Genomic DNA, 22,903 nt, shown 5'->3' on the forward strand with positions numbered 1-22,903 from the left:
GATGATGATGATGATGATGATGATGATGATGATGATGATGATGATGATATTACCCATGCAGCTCAAATCTTTTTTCCTTGGAGCAGTTCGGCCCTTCTCACTTTACAAGTTGTGCAGGCCTGCCCTACTCCATCATGCCCTGCTTCTCTTTGCACTCCCTGCCTTACAGTGTCTGCTCCTCTATGTGCAACCTACACTCCCTCCTCTCCTACTCATATCATCTGTCTCCTCCTCTGCTTGCTGTCTGTTTCCTCCTCCTGCTCACCTTGCTGTCTCTCCTCTCTTTGCACTCGCTCCTGTCCCATGTATTTCAGATTGTTTGTCTGTGTGGCAAGTCAGCCACTGGGTGCTGTAATTGATAGGCTATATATCTGGCACATGACATAATACTGGTGACAGCATAATGGGTTGCAGACATCCTTAGATATATATATATTTATTTAAAGACATTGCATTTGCAGTAAGGCTAAGTCCCCGCTAGCGCTGAGCGGGTGGCGCTTGCGGCGGGGACTCACATATATAGATATATGTAAGTCCCCGCTCCCGCGGTGCACGTGGCGCTCGTGCACGAGCACACACTCACACACGATCGGCGCTTACCAAAACAAAAAAACTATACTTCCCTGCACGCTCAGCTTGCTCGCAATGCCGCCCCCATAACGCTTGCGTAAATCGGAGGACACCCGGCGCTCATGCTTGGAGCGCTCTCCAAGTACGGGCGTGCTCAGCGCCAACGGGGATTTAGCCTTATAGAGACAATATATGTTATGGTATGGGCGCATGTAACAGTTACAGACAAGGGTAAAATGTGAGACAGCTGAAGTCTTGAACGAACTTAGCCTGGTGGCGGCTGTGAGAGTCTCTGGTAGGTTTTTTCAGGCGTGCACACTTAAATGGATACACTGTGTCACTTTTCTCTCCTATCCCTGTATAGTACATACAATGAGTCACCTCTCTGTCCTGTTGCCCTGTCCCTGTATAGTACATACTGTACAATGTGTCACCTTTCTGTCCTGTTGCCCTGTCCCTGTATAGTACATACCACATGTCACTTCTCTCCTCTCTCTCAGGGAGGGCTCAGTCATGATGCAGATTGACGTGGATACAGAGGATGTCGGCCTGAAGGTCAACCCAAACTTCCTGGTGGATTTCGGGAAGGAGCCGGACGGTCCCGTCCTGGCTCATGAGTTACGCTACCCTGGGGGAGACTGCACCTCCGAGATCTGGCTATAGGGGCCATGTTTAATGAGAGATCCACATGACAGACCACGTTATGTCCACGTGACATAATTCATCCCATAATTTAGCTAGAAACGCCGCTATTGTACACCTCTCACCTCTTTCCACACACGTGGTGGCTGCATGTCTCCTCTGATTGTATTTCTCATGGGATCCAGCTATTGATGCAGACCTGCTACAAACGGTAAATGGTTTCCTCTTCCAATAACACATTTATTGTGTGATCATTAATAGTTCCTTCATTAGGAAACCCCAAAATAATGCAATAACTGAAAGCCGTGCAGCAACCAGCAAATAATTCAACGTACACCAGTCCCTGCGAAAACCCGGCCTGTAAATGTGTCTGACCCGGTATGTGCTTTAGTTACAGGTGTGCAATGTCAGCAGATTATGGGCCTCATGCAGTAAGCCCCGATACAAAATTTTCGGCACGAATAGCGAAAAGGCTTTTTTTGGGCGATTTGCCCTCGCAGTATTCAGTAAGGGCCGAATCCTTCCGATCCCTGCTGAAGCACTGCGAAAGCAAAGCTGCCGATGAGCTGTGGCGATACAGCCTGGCTCCCAATAAGGCTCCCGATAAGCCTTTGGTGCCGATAGATGTTTGCAGCTGAGAGAGACAAGCCGCTCTCTCAGCGCAAACATCGGCACCAAAAAAAGTATTTAAAAACAACTTTTACTCATAGTGTAGATGTGCAGGGGGTCTTCGGAGCTGAACCGCGTTGGTTTGAGGTCCGGGGACCCCCTGCCCCCCGAGATACAGGCCCCTTTATGAGGTGCCGGTATCCCTCGGCGTTTAAAGGTCCCGATCACGTGACCGCGACCTGTAAACAAACCAGAGGGATACCGGCACCCCATAAAGGGGCCTGTATCTCGGGGGGCAGGGGGTCCCCGGACCTCAAACCAACGTGGTTCTGCTCCGGAGACCCTCTGCACATGTACAGTATAAATAAAACACACACACATCAATAAAGACTCGTTCCTTACCTTGGCGGCTATGTGCAACGGTAATGCAGCAGCATGAATGTCTTTTTAATTATACTGTACAGTGAGCAGGGGGTCCCCTGAGCTGAACCGCATTGCTTTGTGGAGCAGGGACCCCCTGCTTCCCGAGTTACAGGCCCCGGTATGTGTCATCGGGTGGCAGCGTCGCCGCCATGTTTATAGCGTGCCCGCAATAAACATGGCGTCCACACTGTAACCGATGGCCCAAACCGGGGCCTGTAACTCGGGAGGCAGGGGGTCTCTGAGCCACAAATAAATGCGCTTCAGCTCAGGGGCCCTCCTGCTTCCACACAATATTATTAAAATACATTAATGCTGCTTCATTACCATAGCGGATAGCCGCTAAGGCAATGAAGGGGTTAACGCATAGTAGCATGTTTATTGGGGACAAATGCCCCCAATAAACATAGCAGCAATACACAACATACAGTATAGTAATGGGCAGAATGACTATTATCCACAAATGGATAATAGTGCAGTTGTCCATTTACAATACATACACAACAATAAAGACTTTAAATACATATAGCACTCACCCATGTCCCACTGCCACGATGAAGGCCATCCTCATCTTCATCCTGCCCATGCCCCATCCGCTTCTGCAAAACAAACACAAGAATTACAACATCCAAATTAATGTCCCCTAACCCCTTAATCACCATAGCGGTTATTAACCGCTACAGTTATTAAGGGGTTAAGCCACCATCACCCACATACCCTCCCCCACAAAGCCCCCCAACCACCCTCATCCAATACCCACAGGGGAGTCCTACCAAATACCCTTGGGCCTAATACCCCCTCCTCCAGCACATACAGTACAATAATGAGCCAAATAAATATTATCCACATAGGTATAATACATTATTTGGCCATTATGAAACACATTCAATACCGTGAAAATGTAAAGAAAATTGTACTAACCTCATCAATAAGAAGTCTCCGTCGCCAGCATCATCCTTGGGGTCCGTTGCCAACATTATAAATAGCCACAACATTTCAATATCATTAACATAACACTGAACCCCTTAATCACCTTATCGGGTACTAACCTGAAAGGTAATTAAGGGGTGAAGCCATCCTGCAATGCCTACAACAGTTATGCATAACATCCTCAGTGAAATAAATACCCATTGCCTAACCAAATTCCATTTAATCATTCAATCTGTAGGCTCACATGCCTCATAAAACATTGCATTTACAGTGTATACATGTAGCATAACATGTAAACTGCATGTACACGCTGCAAATCAATGTTAACAATACAATAATCCCACTCAAATCGCCATACATCACAAGAAGTATATTATTTAATCCAATAAACTCACCATCAATGAATTAACACACATCAATTACATCCCTAAACAATTAAAATACCATCCATACCAATTACACAATGAACTAAAGCTATCCTAACAGAGAACCACTTCAAAACATAGACAAAAGTACACCAACAATTACAATATACTAAAGCAAGGCTTTCCATAACCTACTGTATGGCCTAGAAGCCCAAAACTTACATCTGTCTAAAAATAAAATACATTTAGCACACATCAATGCATAGCCACAATGATTAACAATACAGAATAAGAAGCTTTAACAACACTATCATTTCTTACCCTGTATATATATCTGTACACATACATACAGACATACATACAGTGGGAAGAAATGATATGCATTATAAAAAATGAAAACATGAAAAAGCAACACAAAAAACAGTTACATTAAGAACATTTCTTTATTAAACTTACCATTACTTGCCCCCACCGACTCCCGTTGATCAGCTTACTCACGAACCAATCCACGACACCATCCACGACACCATCCAGGAACAAATCCACGAACCAAACCAGGAACCAATCCAAGAACAAGTGCAGGAACCAATCCAGGAAGCAAGCCAAGAACAAATCCACGAAACAATCCACGACACGATCCAGGAACAGGAACCCATAAAAGAAAAAAACATAACAAATTAAACATTAAAATAATAAAACATGACAATCAAGGGTTGTACTAGTTTTATTCTTAGTGAATCTGTATTAAAATACCTTGTTCCGGGGTCTTCTTGACGTCCGGTGCCACGCCCTGGTCTTCAATCTTCAGGAGGAGGTCCTTCCTCCTCGGCGTCTGGCTTCAAAATGAGACGACATAGGCTTTTATAGGCCTATGACGTCACATTTGTCGTCATATGGTTCCCACGGCCCTGATTGGGCCGTGAAAACCATGTGTTTTGGCCGATGTGAAAAAATTTGATGACGTCACTTAAAGGCAATGCCAGCACAGCCAATCAGAATGGCTTTGCTGCAATTGCCTTTAAGAAAACGTCATGAAATGACACATGGCCGGACTCACATGGTAAGCCAGCCAATCAGAGCGTGGGAAGATATATATACAGGGTAAGAAATGATAGTGTTGTTAAAGCTTCTTATTCTGTATTGTTAATCATTGTGGCTATGCATTGATGTGTGCTAAATGTATTTTATTTTTAGACAGATGTAAGTTTTGGGCTTCTAGGCCGTACAGTAGGTTATGGAAAGCCTTGCTTTAGTATATTGTAATTGTTGGTGTACTTTTGTCTATGTTTTGAAGTGGTTCTCTGTTAGGATAGCTTTAGTTCATTGTGTAATTGGTATGGATGGTATTTTAATTGTTTAGGGATGTAATTGATGTGTGTTAATTCATTGATGGTGAGTTTATTGGATTAAATAATATACTTCTTGTGATGTATGGCGATTTGAGTGGGATTATTGTATTGTTAACATTGATTTGCAGCGTGTACATGCAGTTTACATGTTATGCTACATGTATACACTGTAAATGCAATGTTTTATGAGGCATGTGAGCCTACAGATTGAATGATTAAATGGAATTTGGTTAGGCAATGGGTATTTATTTCACTGAGGATGTTATGCATAACTGTTGTAGGCATTGCAGGATGGCTTCACCCCTTAATTACCTTTCAGGTTAGTACCCGATAAGGTGATTAAGGGGTTCAGTGTTATGTTAATGATATTGAAATGTTGTGGCTATTTATAATGTTGGCAACGGACCCCAAGGATGATGCTGGCGACGGAGACTTCTTATTGATGAGGTTAGTACAATTTTCTTTACATTTTCACGGTATTGAATGTGTTTCATAATGGCCAAATAATGTATTATACCTATGTGGATAATATTTATTTGGCTCATTATTGTACTGTATGTGCTGGAGGAGGGGGTATTAGGCCCAAGGGTATTTGGTAGGACTCCCCTGTGGGTATTGGGTGAGGGTGGTTGGGGGGCTTTGTGGGGGAGGGTATGTGGGTGATGGTGGCTTAACCCCTTAATAACTGTAGCGGTTAATAACCGCTATGGTGATTAAGGGGTTAGGGGACATTAATTTGGATGTTGTAATTCTTGTGTTTGTTTTGCAGAAGCGGATGGGGCATGGGCAGGATGAAGATGAGGATGGCCTTCATCGTGGCAGTGGGACATGGGTGAGTGCTATATGTATTTAAAGTCTTTATTGTTGTGTATGTATTGTAAATGGACAACTGCACTATTATCCTTTTGTGGATAATAGTCATTGTACCCATTACTATACAGTATGTTAGGGGGGTATAGGTGTTGTTGGGTATATATATATATATATATATATATATATATATATATATATATATATATATATATATATATATAATATAATTATTTATTTATGTAGTTATTGTGGGGCTGGGGTGTGTATTTTTTTAATATTGTGGCTAGTGGGGGTGGGTGAAAGGTGTATTAGCCCCAACGGTGGTAGTTTAGGGCTTGCGGGTAAGTAGCGGGAGGCCTTAACCCCTTCAGGACCGTAGCGGTATTAACTGCTACGGTCGTGAAGGGGTTAAGTGCCCCCGCAACCCCCCCGCAAGTCCTAAACTCACACCCAGGGCCAAATACCCCCCTCACCCATCCCCGCTACCCACAATAACGCTGGCACGGTGGGTTAACCCCTTCATTGCCTTAGCGGTTAGCCGCTAAGGTAATGAAGTGGCTTTTAAATGCCTTTTTCCTGCCTCGGATGCATGCCGGGGGGCTCCGGTGCGGGTATCAGCTCCGGAGACCCCCGGCATCAATCACAGGCAGGAAAAAGGGCTGATTTTTTCTAAGTGTCGCCCTTGCCGATGCGTCTCCTTCAGCAAGTTGCCAACTTTAGTTGGCGGGCTGGATTGGCCATAAAATCTCCAATCTGGCCTGCCGATCAGCACCGAAAAGCTGATCGGGGCTTACTGAATTCAGGCGGGAAAAAAAAGTCCCGATAAGTGGCTTATCGGCAGCCGGGTGGCGAAAAAATTTTTTTCGGAAGAAAAGTTGCCGGTAATTCCCACTTATCGGGGCTTACTGAATCAGGAGGGCAAAAAACGGCTATAAAATGCCGAAAAAGCCTTATCGGGGCTTACTGCATGAGGCCCTATGTGCTGATAATGTAAGTTACTTTCCCCAGACTTTCTGTCTGTTTGCATCATAAACCTTCGTCATTACAAGACAAACATATACATTTATAGGTGCACTTTCATACATACCTCCTCCGCGTGGGCATAGGTGCCGTGTATGTTCCAGTGTCCGCTGTCAGATGGAATCTTCTGAGCAGAGCGTTCCATTCCCTATCACCTGCTCCGAGACACGGAAGCGTCAGCCAATGAGAACAGCCGCATATGAGAGGGATACAGTACATGATACTGCTTTATTCTGCTTCATTTTTCTCAGGTCTGAAACCTATAATATTAAAGAACATTTCAAATCATGTTTTTCCCTTTTAACCATAGAATTAGGTTTTAATTGTGACTTGTGTTCCTTTCTACTCACAACTCAAATGTAGTTTTGAAATGTAATTATTACACTTTCTGCAGCCGCATCATCGCAAAGAAGTTTGTGAGAATGCACTGCACCATTATCTCTTTGGGACGGTGTCAGGTGTAAGAATCTTGTACACCAGGTTTCCGACGCACATTGTCGGCCTGGGAGTGGCGCTATTGAAAGGGGGAAATAATGACACAATTGGAGTTGTTTATTCGCACATGAATGCATTGTAATGATTTTGGTGATACCGTACTGCAGGATCATTAGCTCAGCGGCAGCCTAATTACACTGCACAGCTGAGAATATCAGCCCCTGCGGGCCGCTAATCAGAACTGTTCCGTGTTCTTCCATCTGATTGTATTGTTCTCGCCTCGCAGCTTCTGAAATAAACATTCCTGTCACCTTCAGTCTCAGACTTTCATTGTTTGTGGAACTCACCAACGTGTCACTGTCCCTCGTGGCAGTACGGGGGTTATTACACAGCACCATGTGGCTGCACTTAGATTTATGATTCAATTTGTTTTTAAATCTGTTTGTACTTTTGTACCTAACGCCTACCTTGCCGCTTTTTAAATCAAATAAAGATTTGCTATTGATTGACTTCAGAATATTACAACATTGTTGTCCTCTGGCTGCTAAGGGGTTAACCATAACCGATCCCAGCTCGAGGTGTATATACACCGTGTTCTATAGCACAGATCCCCAGTACAGCCTTATAATGGGCATAGCCCTGATACACTGTAACCGCCTCCGGGTTATAGCACTTCTGGCTTTGGTAAAATGTTTCCATACAAGTTTATAGGTGAAGCAAATTCTTCTGCCCAGTAAAACAGTTCTAAGGGAATTGGTATAACTATGAAGGATAATGGTTTAAGTGAAGGGTTGTTTGTTTATAGGTAAAGGGTTTCGGACGGTTCGGATTGAACATTTCTTAGCCCTGAAAGCAGAGCCAGGATTGGCAGCTCTAAGTGTTTTATTACTAAATCCTGCCAGCTCACACCCACTGACATTCAGCACAAGGTGTTCTACAAGAAAAGTGCCACAACCGGTTTAAATCCGTTCCGTGTGTACCTGTGCCACAGGGCGAGGGAGGATCTAACTGCAAGCCTACTGGAGAGGGACAATGATTTTTTTTTTTATAACTTTGATTTTATTATTAGGTGATACATTACATACATAATAACACAATCCATGGGCTACCGCATATACACCAAATCCTGATTACAAATACAACGAACCTGACAAACATGACAGACAGGACTAACAGGGGGACATGACTTCAAGGTATCTGGGTGCGGGGGGGGGGGGAGCGGTTGTGTCGATGGATGGATGGAAGCAGCTCTCCTTTCCCGCCTTCCCGGCGGCCTCTTATTTTTGGGGAACTATAATTACATGTCTCAACTACTAGGGGTGTCCCTTACTCTCTCCACTCCCATGTACCTCTCGTTCCTACAGGGACAATTATGTATTCATTATTCACGTTTTGGCAATACTGAAATGTTCTTTCCTCATGCCAATAAAGCTTATTTGGTTTGAATAAAGAAAGTACGATGGGACAGGTAAGCGGAGATCCAGGATAGAGCTTTGTTGCCAATGCCAAGAGTATGGAGAATGTGGAGGAGAAGAGGGTGGTCCACGGTATGAAATGCTGCAGAGAGGTCGAGTAATATGAGCAGTGTGTAATGACCTCTGTCTCTGGCAGCATGGAGGTCATTAGTTATTTTAGTGTGGTTGTTTCAGTGGAGTGAGCAGTGCGGAAGCCAGATTGTAGAGGATCTATGAGAGAATAGGTGGTGAGAAAATAGAGCAAGCGAGAGAATACCAGACGTTCAAGGAGTTTAGAGGCAAAAGGCAGGAGGGAGACAGGTCGATAGTTAGAAAGGCAGGTAGGGTCAAGCTTGCTGTTTTTGAGTAATGGTATAACTGTTGCGTGTTTGAAGGAAGAGTAGAGGGAGGAGTTAAATGTGTGTGAGCGTAGGGATTATCAGGAGGGCAGGTGGTAGAGGGAGAAGAGGAGATCAGCAGTGACACATCCTCTTCCGAGACAGCAGATAAAGAGTCAAGGAATGCAGGAGGAGAGTTAGGAAGAGGTGTAGGATGGTAGGAAGATACAGAAGGGATGGCCTGACGTATGGATTCTACTTTTTCCTTGAAATAGTCGGCAAAGTCCCGAGGTGAGATGGAGTTAGACGAACAGGCAGCAGAGGGTGGTCTGAGTAGGGAGTCAAAGACAGAGAAGAGTCGGTGTGGATTAGACTTGTGCGTGTTGATTAGTGAAGAAAAGTAGGTTTGTTTAGCCTGATAGAGGGCAGAGTTGTAACAAGATAGCATAAATTTGTAGTGAAGGAAGTCTGCAAGAGTGTGAGATTTCCTCCAGAGGCGTTCAGATGAACGAGAGCAGGAACGCAGCATCTGTGTGAGGGAATTTAGCCAGGGTCTGGGTTCAAAGGACGAGAACGGTGGAGAGAAAGCGGGGCATGTAGATCAAGAGAGGAGGATAGGGCAGAGTTGTAGTTCCTGACCAGGTTGTCAGGGTCTGGAGCAGGGCCGAGACAGGAGAGAGAGGAGCGTAAAGTGGAATCAAAAGCTGGTAGGTTGATAGAGCGCAGGTCTCTGCAGAAACGAGATGGAGAAGGGGAGAAGCAAGAGAGAGAGAATGAGACGAGGTGATGGTCAGAGAGAGGAAAGGGGGAAATGGAGAAATTAGAGAGAAAAAAGATTTTAGTGAAAACCAGGTCTAGGTAGAGGCCATCTTTGTGGGTGCTGGCTGCAGTCCACTGTTGAAGGCCAAAAGTAGAGGTTAGAGAGAGAAAGCAGGAAGCCCAAGTGAGAGAGGGGTCATCAATATGGCAGTTGATTCCCCAAGGAGAAGAACAGGGGAGTCTGAGGAGAGAAAGAAAGAGAGCCAGGATTCAAAGTGAGAGAGAAAGGCAGAAGGGGGATGAGTAGAGGTAGGTGGGCGATGGATGACCACCACGTGAACAGGGAGAGGAGAGAAGATCTGGACTGTGTGATCCTCAAAGGAGGGAAAAGCAAGAGAGGGAGGAATAGGAAGGGTACGGTAGCGGCAGATAGAGGAGAGCAGGATACTCACACCTCCACCCCTGCCATCAGGGCGCGGAGTGTGGGAGAAAGAAAGGCCACCATAGGAGAGGGCAGCTTCCAGAGCAAAGTCAGACTGAGTGAGCCAGGTCTCAGTTATAGCAAATAGGAGCAGAGAGTGAGAGAGAAAGGAGTCATGCACAGAGAGGAACTTGTTAGAAAGGGAGCGAGCATTCCAAAGGGCACAGGAGAATGGGAGAGAGGAGGGAGAGTAGCAGGGGATGGGTATGAGGTTAGAGGAGTTGACACCCAAAGGAGGAGAAGTTGCATTTGGCAGACGAGGACCAGAGTATGTAGAAGTAAGGCAGGGACCAGGATTGGGAGAGATATCCCCAGAAGCAAGGAGGAGAAGCATGGATAGAAAGACAATGTGTGAGGAGGATTTGTAGGGGGGTGTGTTAGTGCAGGCGATATAGCTATGCAGTGTCCGAGGGTGCAGGTAAGAAAGTAGTTTGTGAGAAGTGGTGAAGGAAGGAGAGATGGAGATTTATGAATAGGGTGGGGTTGAGGAGGGTTGAGGAGGGGCGGGGAGGGAGGAGAGATACAGGCTATACATACAATAAATTAGTTCTAAGTCTGCCAAGATCCCAAAAAAGAGAAGAAAAAAAAGTGTCCAATGAAATATGAATAAACAAATCGTCGTAAAAAGAAAGTGTTATTATGAAAAATTGAAAAAACGATATCGGTTTGAAAGGCCTGCTGGCTCATCAGAGATTACGTCCGTGTGTGACTGTCCCGCGGCAGGTCTCATGAAGCGCATACAGAGACAGAGAAAAGCGCAGGGACACGCAATCGTGTTATTTAAGTAATAATCCCCTCAGAACAGGGCATTACTGGCCAATAATGCCCTGGCTGGAAGAGTTTAAGGCCCGAGAGAAGCCGAGGCAACCCAGCCAGGCATTATTGGCCTGTAATGCCCTGTTCTGAGGGGATTATTACTATTATAGGCTAAATGTAGACTTTTTTCATAAATAATAATCACTTGTATAGTTATATAGATTTTTTTATTAAAATAAAATTGTGAATATATTAAAGCACCTCTATATACACTCACACTGCTGCTATCTATAGATATTGTGACAAACGGCTTACTCAGGGGCTCCACCGTCTATCCAGGTCTGTTAGAACACTGTCTTTTAGGGTAGGTTAAATGAAGAGGCGAAACGTGCTGTTCCTTTAAACAGGCTACTGCCTGGTTTATTCAGTCCCAGGCACTGAGACTGCCACACTGCATACACAAGAAACACAAGCAAAACAAAAGCCTGCTCACCTGAGCAATAACTTAACTGAGGTTTTTCCTGACTAGGATTGGGTGGCTTATCCGCTTCCAATTAACAAAAAATAAGGAACTTTTCAATTTGATAAAGGTACAAAATGGTTTAACCTGTGTAGCCCTTTTTCTGAACACCTTCCTAAGGGACTACTGGTCGCTGTCTAACACCTGCGGCTCCAGGAGATCTGAGCCTCCGCTAGCTGGGAGCCTGGGGTAATACTCACACATTTACATAGCGCAGCGCCTCCACCTGCGATGGCTCCCACCGACGGGGGAGTGGTTCCTCGCAGGACACTCAATAAACACATACACAGTATAGATAATAATTAATACTTTACTAACGCACATAGAAAACATAACACAACATAACCTTATACTATAACTGTATAACCCACACAATATCGGTGTTCCCACCCAGTGTCCGGTAATCCCCCACCCAATGTCCCGCACTCCTACGGAGATCGTGGGTGACTGCGCAGTCACAGTTAAGCTAAGGGCCCGGTGGTGCACTTATAATTTCGAGTTACCTGCAGTGCTCGGGCCTGCAACAATCTTCACAAAGGGTCAGACGTGCGATGCATCCGTCTGATCCTATCCTGGTGATATTCTCCAGGGACCCCAACGTGGGTCCGAACTCCGTCACTGGAACAGCAGCAGCCGCTGAGTCCCTAACTATCTAGGTGGCATTCGCTACACTATAGGCCGTCCCTATAGCACAGCAACCTGTGGTGGCTTTGGGGAAACTCCTAGGGCATACAGGGGTGAATGACCTGTCCCACTCCCCTAACTAACTAAGTCCCAATCCTAACTGTAACTAGCCTCGCAGGAACAACCTGCAGCAACAACATGCGCACTCACACACCGCACCCGCAGTCAACCTGCAGACAGCAACACACTGTGCTTACTTGTCAGCGCTCACAGCAACACCCGCCGGATCCACTGACAAGCCAGCACCCTCTCACACCTAAGGGCAAGCTCCCTATCTCGGGCCGTCCCTTGTCAATTACCCCCTACCCTAACAGGGATTGGGGCCTGCCTGGGACTTGGGAATCCTTACCTGGTGCAGGAGCCACTCGCTCCCTGCACCCTTCCTTCCCCTTCCTGCTCCTCAGCCTGACTGACGTGACACTAAGCCCGCGAAATGTATCAATCGGGCTGTCTGGGAATCCTCCAGCCCTATTGGCTCCTAGCAGGCACCTGGTGCCTGTCTCCCTATGAATCCTGGGAGTTGTAGTTCCCAGGAGGCTGCTAAAGCATTGAGGCCGTGTGCGCACTTGCCCTGCGCATGCGCGAACGCGCCTAATGGCCGCCGCAACCTTTTCCTTCTGCTTCCCTGCCTTCGCGCGACTTCTCGCTAGCTGCCGAGGCGATCCTGCGCACGCTTGCGCAATGTGTCACCCTGTTCCCCGAGCCGCCGGGACCTCGGCAACGCGATCGCGGCCCTAACAACGGGCCGCTCGCATCCCCGGCAACTGGCCGCATCAGGGAACAGCGCACAGCTCCCTGCACTAGCCCCCACCGTCGCGTTCTCCCGGCGGGTCCGTCGCTGGCTCCGGCGGCACCCGCAATCGCTCGCCACGCTACAGAGAGGGTCAAAGAGGGAAAAATAACCCCGGGGCTACACCTGTTTGGGGAGAGGCTTTTCCCCTGTCTGCTTCCAGCAGCCTCCCTGCCTCCAGTCTCTTGGGGAGAGGGAAGAGGAACCAGGAAATCAGCCTTAAATACCTGATTTCTAAATAGCAGGACAGGTGACAGAAATCAGGCAGCAGACAAACTCTGGTCTGGATCCCTCATCCCTCAGTTCCAGCACTTGCCAAACTGTGGGATGGAGTGCATGCATTCTGAGGCTGGACTTTTCAGCCTAAATAGGATAGAAACTGTTCAGTATCCTGGGAGCCCTATATGGAATTTATTACCATCCCCTGGATTCTGTCACAATATATATAGATACACAGAGCAGCCCCTCCCCCCACTCTATAAATACACACACACACTGTGCAGACCCCCTCTGTACGCACAAACACAAACACACTATTTATAAAATGTTTTACCTGGAAACCTACTGTCTGGTAAAAGGACACACCTCTGAGCAAGTGGACTGGCTCCACGAAACACATCAGGCATTGTGGGAAATTTTCCCCATGAAGGCAGTGTGGAACGCCTCGGTCTCGCGGCGCACTGAGACTTAGCGGTCTCTCTCGGATGTTGCGTTGGAGTGGATACAATCCTCCTCGGGTCACGGGAGAAAGCCGCCTATTCCGCAGCGCTTTTACCCGTGCTAGGGACGCACGAAGGGAGCTATAAACTGTTGTTATATTCAATAAAGATGTCATTTCCTGTATGGGCTTTACTGTTTTTATCTTGTTTTTTGCCCTGAATAAACTTTATTACACTATTGCATGTCCCTGCGCTTTCTCTTAACCTTTAATATGCTGGTCCCCGCGCCCCCTTCTGTCACACTCCTGATGGTGACATCATACATCACTGGGTAGAAAGGGGAGGGGTGAAACCGGAGTGAGCTCACACAGATAACCCCATATAGCAATTAGCCCCTTATAGGAATCAGTAGCCATCCAAGAGGGGGCTATACACTCCCCTTATCAAATACAATGTGTCCCTAACATTCTTTAAATTTGGAACATGTGATAACGGTTAAATATTTAAACACTTGAGGTCGGTGTGCACAGGGTGATGCATACAGCCGCATGCAATACCTTTCAACAAGCACAGATACAGAATAGTCACAATATTATCTTAATACAATATTTACAGCTTCAACGTGATAAAGCTTCACAGTTACAGGGCAAATGCAATAACATTGGCTGCGCGGTGTAAACACTGATCTCTACGAGATCTACCCTCTAAGACCCCTCATTATCCATACTCCACTCTGTCCTTATAGACACTGGGGCTTACATCCCAGATCCATACACATGTGGGGTGTGTGAGGGTTGCTGGGATGAAATGTTGGCTTCTGTAAAAAAAAATACAGAGAGGCCAGCGCATCATACAAAGTGACACAACATATAGTGCAATACTTCAGTGCAATACCTCAGTGCAACACCTCCGTGCAACACCTCCGTGCAACACCTCCGTGCAATACCTCAGTGCAATACCTCCGTGCAATACCTCCGTGCAATACCTCAGTGCAATACCTCAGTGCAATACCTCAGTGCAACACCTCAGTGCAACACCTCCGTGCAACACCTCCGTGCAACACCTCCGTGCAATACCTCCGTGCAATACCTCCGTGCAATACTTCAGTGCAATACTTCAGTGCAATACCTCAGTGCAATACCTCAGTGCAATACCTCAGTGCAATACCTCAGTGCAATACCTCAGTGCAATACTTCAGTGCAATACTTCAGTGCAATATCTCAGTACAATATACATGAGGTAGGGTGAGAGAAATGGCTGCCGCTCACCTTTGATGTACTGTACTTGTACTGGTGTACACTAAATAGGGTGCATACGGGAAGAATATATTCTAGAATACGGTGAAAGGTCACAGCTGTGACCTAAAAGATACCTATTTGCACTCACTAAACCAGAAATGCTAGGCTAGGAAAAATTCAATCCTCGGAGTTACCTCCTTAGCCTTACATAAACAATTTAAAATCATATTTATTTAACATATGTAGCGGTCGTGTAAAATGCCTACAGTCATCTCTCCTGTTGGCAGTAAGGCCTGGTAAGTGTGGGCATGCCAGCAGTAATTATGGAGGTTTCCCCTCACACCCTGGTGGGGTGCCCTGTGTATGGCTGGGACTGGTCACATGCTCTGACTCCATGGTTAGTGATGTCAGAGGTGTGTCAGCCTCAGGAGCTTACATAAGGCACAGCACTGTGTCTAATAGTTTAGTTGCTAGAAGGTTCTGCTGAGAGGAGGAAGAGTTCAGCTCTTGTCAGAGCTGAGGCAGGAGTTCAGTTTCTATCAGAGTGTCAGTTATGTTATAGTAACTCCATGGGAGGCTGTGTCCAGGGACCTGGCACAGGACAGTGATTCCTGCGGGAATAAGTGAATCCCTGATCTAGGTGATATACCTATCTAAAGGGAGCACGGACGAGATGATCGGCTGAATGTACACATTGTGGAGGGCAGCTATGCCCACCGTGACAATAAAGATGGAGCTGATCAGAGAAACCCCTGTGTGTGAGAGTCCAATGATTACACAGGAGGTTGCACCACCGAGGAGTTCCTCGTCAGGATCATCCCCATGCGGACGCAGGGGCCCTGGTGAGGTGGAGGCGCTGCACTGGAACTAGGTGAGACTCAGCACACTACCTCAGCTGCCTGTCTGACGGGTCCTCCCCACACACCATCATGCGGGAGACTCAGGAGTCCTGTAGCCAACAGGTGCACCGTCAGGCATATCTACACTGTAATGGGGTCCGGTTAGACCACAGGGGCCAATGGGAGATTGGGTGGGTCAGGCCGGGCCAGAAATACCGTTACATTTGGAGGCGAGCTGCTGAGATCAGATCTGTCATCAGGACAGGCTTTTAGCTAGGTCACTTGGAAACAGGGAGAAGTGTCTGCTGCCACTTTGTGCTGCGTAGGGACGGACCTAGGGGTGGTCAGAGGGGCTGACGGGATATTGTCAGTTCGCAGGGACGACCTAGGGGCCTGAAAGGAGTGAGGGGTCTGGAGCCGGGTTATAGCTGACCGAGTCACCTTGAGGCAGTGCTAGTTGGTAGGATGCCAGAAGGGATAGCCTGTTAACTTGGTCAGGAGTCCTGGAGAGGGTCTGCGCTAGGCTGACCAAGACAGGTAGACGCCCCAAGTACTGCATGGCAGCAGAAGCCAGAGTACCTAGCCCATTCCAGACACTCACCGTAGGGAGCACAGACTGGGAGGAAGAAGCCACAGCAGACACTGAGAGAGTGAGCCTAGCCTGAGGTAGTGCAACACTGGGTCACACCTAGATAAGGTACACATGTGGTGGTGCATCTGAAGCTGATCTTTATTGTACCGGTGTGGTGGCTGCCCCGCAGAGTGGAGCCCCATGTACGACAACTGTTACGAGAGAGTGGAGGATCCGCGTGGTGCGGAGAACATAAAATGGCGGACAGAGGCTGATGGGGAGGGCACCCGTGGCGTGCAACCCACTGAAGAGCAGACTGTCGCCGAGTTGTCATTGACCAGGCTGCTCTGGAGCGGAGCGAAGGCTATGGCTGCCCCGTTTTTATCCTGTATGGGACAGCGAGGGGCCACCCTTGAAGAGTGTGAAGAAATTGTTATAATTGGGGGAGAACCCCGTGAGGAGAGCAAACAGATGGACTTTTTGGGCTCAAAAGTCAACCAAAATGGCGGTTCCCTCTTGCTAGGGAAACCGCATGGGACAGTTACAGAAAATGTGGCTGGTGCAGGACTTGCAAAAACCTGGCCGGGAATGGCGCGAACAGCAGAGCCCCGCCCTGAAGGGGGGCATGGCGCGAAAGCTATGGCTGCGCCGGGATGGACAGTGACTAATTCAGCCCCTGTGCTGAGTCAACCGCTGAGTTTATGGGACCCTCCCCTGATTTCTACCAGGGGGAGTGACTATCAACTATGGCCTGTGGGGATGCACCCACTGGGCCCAGGGACTGATATTCAGACGGCGCCACTACAGAAAGTAGTTCCGGCCGTGGAAGAGCCGTGCAAAAAGGATGGTTATCTTGCACGAAGGGCGGCTGCCAGGAGAAGGCGGGAACTAGCCGCGGGAAAAGACCCCCACCCTTGTGGGGAAATTGGCGCGAAAACGCTAACCGCGCCCACCAGGACTGAGAAAGGCGCGGCCTTAATTAAGGGGCATGATATTCCCCTGTGGGACCCGCCCATTATTGCAACCCCTGGGGGCGGGTTCCAGCTCTGTCAAAGAAGGGAGGAGCCGAAGCAGGGAGTGGCGGATCCAGCAACTTCCATCAGTCAGTTGCGAGGAACCACTGAGAAGGAGAGACCTGTACAGGAAGTGGCTCCTGTAAAGAGAATGGCCTGCTCCTCCACTGTGGGCACAATGGTCTCCACACAGCCCTACTCAGTGCCTGGCGGGGTGCTAGTAGTGAGGGTGGCCAACACCGAGACGGTGGTTGGGCTATGCCTACAATGCGGGCTGCCCGGAGGCACGGTCAACACGGCGGCACGTTGCCCTCATTGCGGGACTTTGTACCTGTGGCCTATGCCCACATTCATTCCTATACAGCCTGCTGACCCACCGGTGGACGTGACAAGGCGCTCCGCCGAGTCCCCGGGCGCGCTATGGCTCAACCGCGCGAGTCCCGGAAACAAGGGACTGGAGCCGGTCAAGTCGGCTGGGTCACTGGCGATTGAGGCGGCTGAATCAACCCCCGCGTTCGGGGAAAAGAGACTGTCACCCCGCCCGGAGACCCCTAAGTCCGGGCGAGGGGATTACTCAGACGAGGACCTCCGTGAGCTGGCGGTAGTAAAAACGGAGCTGAAAAGGCATACCGGGAGAACGACACCCCGTGGGGTGAGTGGCAGGACGTCACCCGCAGATCGGCGATCTGACCGACGGAGTCCCGCCATCCCAGGACCTGGCGGAGACGGGAGAGAGACGCCTACACCCCTGCGGACGGGTAAGCCAAGCAGCCCTATTACTTACTTGGTTGCAGCAGACGGCGAAGCGCTGGAAGGGCCGCGCCAGGCCCAACGCGCACGTGGAGAGACGGCATCACTTCCGGTGGCGACGGCGGAGCAACCGGATGTCGTCATAGAGGAAGAGATCCCGCATGGGGGTCCCACGCGAGATGGCGACGCTTCCGGTTCCGGGGAGGACGTCACTTCCGGTGGCGACGGCGGAACCCAGGAAGAAAAAGCAGCGACGCTTCGGCGATCGGGGGAAGGTCCCCGATCACTTACAAGGCCCAGAAATTGGAGAGACGATCTCAGGACTGAGGAGGGTGAGACATCATCCTTGGACCAGTCTACGGACAGCCAGGAGCGGGTCGTAACCCCGTGGGGTCCCGTTCCGTGCCCCTATGCCCAAACCCCCGCCATAGTTAATACCCCTACCCCCATCACACGGTCACCGGGTTCACCGCCTAGCCTGGAGTACGTGGACAATTCACCGGGGGCGAGGGAAGACGGACTGGGGAAAGGCAGCGCAGTGGCGCTACGGAGGGCGATTCACGGGGAGGGGGAGAATTGAGGGTAGCAGATACAGCACCCCAACCGGCAGTAAAGGCTCCGGGGTCCTCGAGGTGGTTCAACTCGCGATCCACAAGGTCGTCAGGGGTATTTTCATTTGATGACGACAGGGAACCAGGACCTAACCCATTTAAGGAGACCCGGTGGTGGGCCCCGTTATTTGAAGGGTACTCCGCGTGGATGGACCGTACTCGGTTCCTCATCCGGCGGGAGGACGTGGTAGATTTCTGGTGGAGAGAGGGAGAGTTTACACCCGAGCAGAGGGACAGGGAATTACAGGAGAGGTGGTTCCAGCTGGAGCATAGAGACATAGCGCCCATGGGTCCTGACACACTGTCAGATCCAGTCGATCCTGATGAGCCCCTATCATGGGTGTTACCTGGGAGGGCAGGTAATGCTGATCTGACCAGGGTCAGTAGGGCGGAGAGGGCTATAATAGTCCGGTATAAAAAATCTCACGGGTTGGAGTATCCCTATGTTCCGGAGCCCCTGATGGATGAAATTGAGGACAATAGGGAAAAGTGGCTCCAAGAGACTATAGAGCTGTATTTAGTCAATAGGGGGAGCGCCATTGTAGGTAAGAAGGCGGAAGAAAGGATAGACACCCTGATGCGAGTGTGGAGCATAGGGAGAAATGTTCACAAACATAGAGTGACCTATGTGCCAGAGAGAGGGTCACCTAGGCATTACTACAGTATGTCACGGTCCTGGATATGGGTAACAGGGAGGTGAGGAAACCCGACCCAGATCACTATTTTTAGGGGGTACTAACGCATCCTGCGGGTCTGTGGCTGCTGGTCGGGGCGGGCTTGGCGGATGACTGTATTCATGTGTGATGTTAATTATGTTTTCCGTTACAGTGCTTCCTGGAAAGAGGTATACAAATTTAGGTCCCAGCGAGGACGATGGGATTCACCAGGGGGAGAATGTAGCGGTCGTGTAAAATGCCTACAGTCATCTCTCTTGTTGGCAGTAAGGCCTGGTAAGTGTGGGCATGCCAGCAGTAATTATGGAGGTTTCCCCTCACACCCTGGTGGGGTGCCCTGTGTATGGCTGGGACTGGTCACATGCTCTGACTCCATGGTTAGTGATGTCAGAGGTGTGTCAGCCTCAGGAGCTTACATAAGGCACAGCACTGTGTCTAATAGTTTAGTTGCTAGAAGGTTCTGCTGAGAGGAGGAAGAGTTCAGCTCTTGTCAGAGCTGAGCCAGGAGTTCAGTTTCTATCAGAGTGTCAGTTATGTTATAGTAACTCCATGGGAGGCTGTGTCCAGGGACCTGGCACAGGACAGTGATTCCTGCGGGAATAAGTGAATCCCTGATCTAGGTGATATACCTATCTAAAGGGAGCACGGACGAGATGATCGGCTGAATGTACACATTGTGGAGGGCAGCTATGCCCACCGTGACAATAAAGATGGAGCTGATCAGAGAAACCCCTGTGTGTGAGAGTCCAATGATTACACAGGAGGTTGCACCACCGAGGAGTTCCTCATCAGGATCATCCCCATGCGGACGCAGGGGCCCTGGTGAGGTGGAGGCGCTGCACTGGAACTAGGTGAGACTCAGCACACTACCTCAGCTGCCTGTCTGACGGGTCCTCCCCACACACCATCATGCGGGAGACTCAGGAGTCCTGTAGCCAACAGGTGCACCGTCAGGCATATCTACACTGTAATGGGGTCCGGTTAGACCACAGGGGCCAATGGGAGATTGGGTGGGTCAGGCCGGGCCAGAAATACCGTTACACATATATACAGAAACTTGTGTCTAAAATGCCACTGTGTGGCTTATAAGGGAAAGCAAAGGGGTGTAAGGGATAAATATTGGTGTTACCCATTACCCTGACGAAGCGCCCACGAGCGTGAAACGTACGTCGGTACGTGATGACGCACATCCGGTGACGTCATCCGGAAGCATAGGGAGCCGGGAAGTGAGCAAGTGTTGGAAGAGACTAACAGGTCGTATATGTGCATAAGAGAGCGAACTAAGAAGTGATATCATATCTGCACCAGCACTGATAAGTCCAACTAGCTCCTAGTATGTACAAGCTACTATATCTAGAGTGATAGCGACGCCACGTGACAAACGAGTGACGCGCTGTACCATACCCTATGGACTATCAGGCACATTAATGGTGTGGGAGTCAGCAACCAAAGAGGGAAAGAGAGGGAAAGAGAAATAGAGGCCATAGTGCAGATATTGCTTTATAAAGTAAAAAATGGCTGGTAGCGCAGAGAAATCACATACTCCCAAGCAGAAAACACATGTTGACCCCTCTGTGCCTGAAGGTTCGCAGACCGGAAGCTCTGGCTCTCTGATCCTCGAGTATGGGGGCATAACCGCTTCCGGATCGATGACATCACCGACGGAGGCAGGACAAGCGCGTTCTCGTAGCGATGCAGAGAAGAAGAGAAGCGGACATCCCATGGTAGTTTGGTCCACACTTCAATCCAGCCCTCTCCTCTGTACCACCGGTATGAGAATGCGCTTGTACTGCCAACTTCAGTGACATCGTCCAGTCTGGAAACTACGCCCCCATACGGGAGGATAAGACAGCCGGAGCCTGTAGGAGTAGAGATTAGCGGTCGGCGAACCTTAGACCCAGAGGGGTCAACATGCTTTTTCTGCTCGGGAGTATGTGAGTGTCTACTACAAATAGAGAAAGCAACCCCAGTTGTGTGCACTCAATTCCCCTAAGTGATGAATTGATGGAGGATAAAAGTTAGCTACTTACTAGCTAGAAACATTTAAAATAATTGAGTAAATCACCGACAAAAGACGAACTGTACCCATAAACTACACTGAAGTAGTACTAGGGTAAGTGTGACAGGGCCTTTCCCCTGTTTACAAAGGCAGCACACACAAAGCCTGTCTGTAGCTGATGAGTCTAGCAGGGAACATGGTTAATTTCAGCAAGAGTCAATTAGCCAATTTCCACCTGGCTTATCAAGGAGTTTTAAAAGTGTGCTGCACAAACTGCATGGTTCTTTAGCCCAGACAGACTGTGCTGCCAGAGAGATCCCCAGGAAACGTCTCTAGCACAGACACTGTGTTGCCAGAGGGATACCAGGAAACCAGACCCTCTTTTCCAAGATGCAGCGGACCCTGAGACTACTACAAAGTCTACTCCACCACGTGTGCATAAGGGAAAAAAATAAACCTTCCTAGGGTTTTTAAAATGGCCGCTCAGAAAAATAAAAAAATTACAGAGACACCTGTGAGAGCTACAAACTCTGTCAGTGAAGTCCACCCACCTGCAGGACTACCAGCTGGGGTTCTAGCATATACGGAGAAAATAACTGCAATAGCGCCTCCCGAGGTTAGGAGGAAGAAAACACCGGATACCGCCAAAATGGAGGGACAAATGTGGTGTTCCTGTACTGTACCTGGCCACAAGGAAGAGTGTTTTAAAAGTGTGCTGCACAAACTGCATGGTTCTCTAGCCCAGACAGACTGAGCTGCCAGAGAGATCCCCAGGAAACTTCTCTCTAGCACAGACACTGTGCTGCCAGAGAGATCCCCAGGAATTAGCTCTAGCACAGACACTGTGCTGCCAGAGAGATCCCCAGGAATTAGCTCTAGCACAGACACTGTGCTGCCAGAGTGATCCCCAGGAAACTTCTCTCTAGCACAGACACTGTGCTGCCAGAGAGATCCCCAGGAATTAGCTCTAGCACAGACACTGTGCTGCCAGAGTGATCCCCAGGAAACGTCTCTCTAGCACAGACACTGTGCTGCCAGAGAGATCATAGACAGAGGATGAGACACGCACACAATATCAATGGTAATAGAGGTGGGGTACTTAGCTGCCGGTGCGCTGGTCCTGGGGAGCCCCTGTAGTCCCAAATGTTCCAGTACAAAGAAGAAGAAGCAGGCACACGGTCTTACTCAAAAGGCATATTAAACCTCCTTTTGAGTAAGACCGTGTGCCTGCTTCTTCTTCTTTGTACTGCCAGAGAGATCCCCAGGAAACGTCTCTCTAGCACAGACACTGTGCTGCCAGAGTGATCCCCAGGAAACGTCTCTCTAGCACAGACACTGTGCTGCCAGAGTGATCCCCAGGAAACGTCTCTCTAGCACAGACACTGTGCTGCCAGAGAGATCCCCAGGAAACGTCTCTCTAGCACAGACACTGTGCTGCCAGAGAGATCCCCAGGAAACGTCTCTCTAGCACAGACACTGTGCTGCCAGAGAGATCCCCAGGAAACGTCTCTAGCACAGACACTGTGCTGCCGGAGAGATCCCCAGGAAACGTCTCTCTAGCACAGACACTGTGCTGCCAGAGAGATCCCCAGGAAACGTCTCTCTAGCACAGAC

At 48.9% G+C, this 22,903-nt stretch overlaps 1 protein-coding gene across 5 annotated transcripts in view; it reads left to right on the top strand.

The window, feature by feature from the left end:
* Positions 1-1,839, top strand: part of LOC142499124 (methanethiol oxidase-like) — a 97,002-nt gene extending 95,163 nt beyond the window's left edge. For 2 of the 5 annotated variants that reach the window (XM_075608059.1, XM_075608060.1), the window contains exon 12: positions 1,071-1,822. In XM_075608059.1, coding sequence (XP_075464174.1) covers positions 1,071-1,233 — 163 coding nt within the window. In that variant the 3' untranslated portion in view covers positions 1,234-1,822. Of the gene's footprint in view, positions 1-1,070 lie in introns of all 5 variants that reach the window. The other 3 variants (XM_075608061.1, XM_075608057.1, XM_075608062.1) reach the window with 3 other exon arrangements.
* The last annotated feature ends 21,064 nt before the right edge of the window (positions 1,840-22,903 follow it).

Source organism: Ascaphus truei, chromosome 7, assembly GCF_040206685.1.
Source record: "Ascaphus truei isolate aAscTru1 chromosome 7, aAscTru1.hap1, whole genome shotgun sequence".
Lineage (NCBI taxonomy): Eukaryota > Metazoa > Chordata > Amphibia > Anura > Ascaphidae > Ascaphus > Ascaphus truei.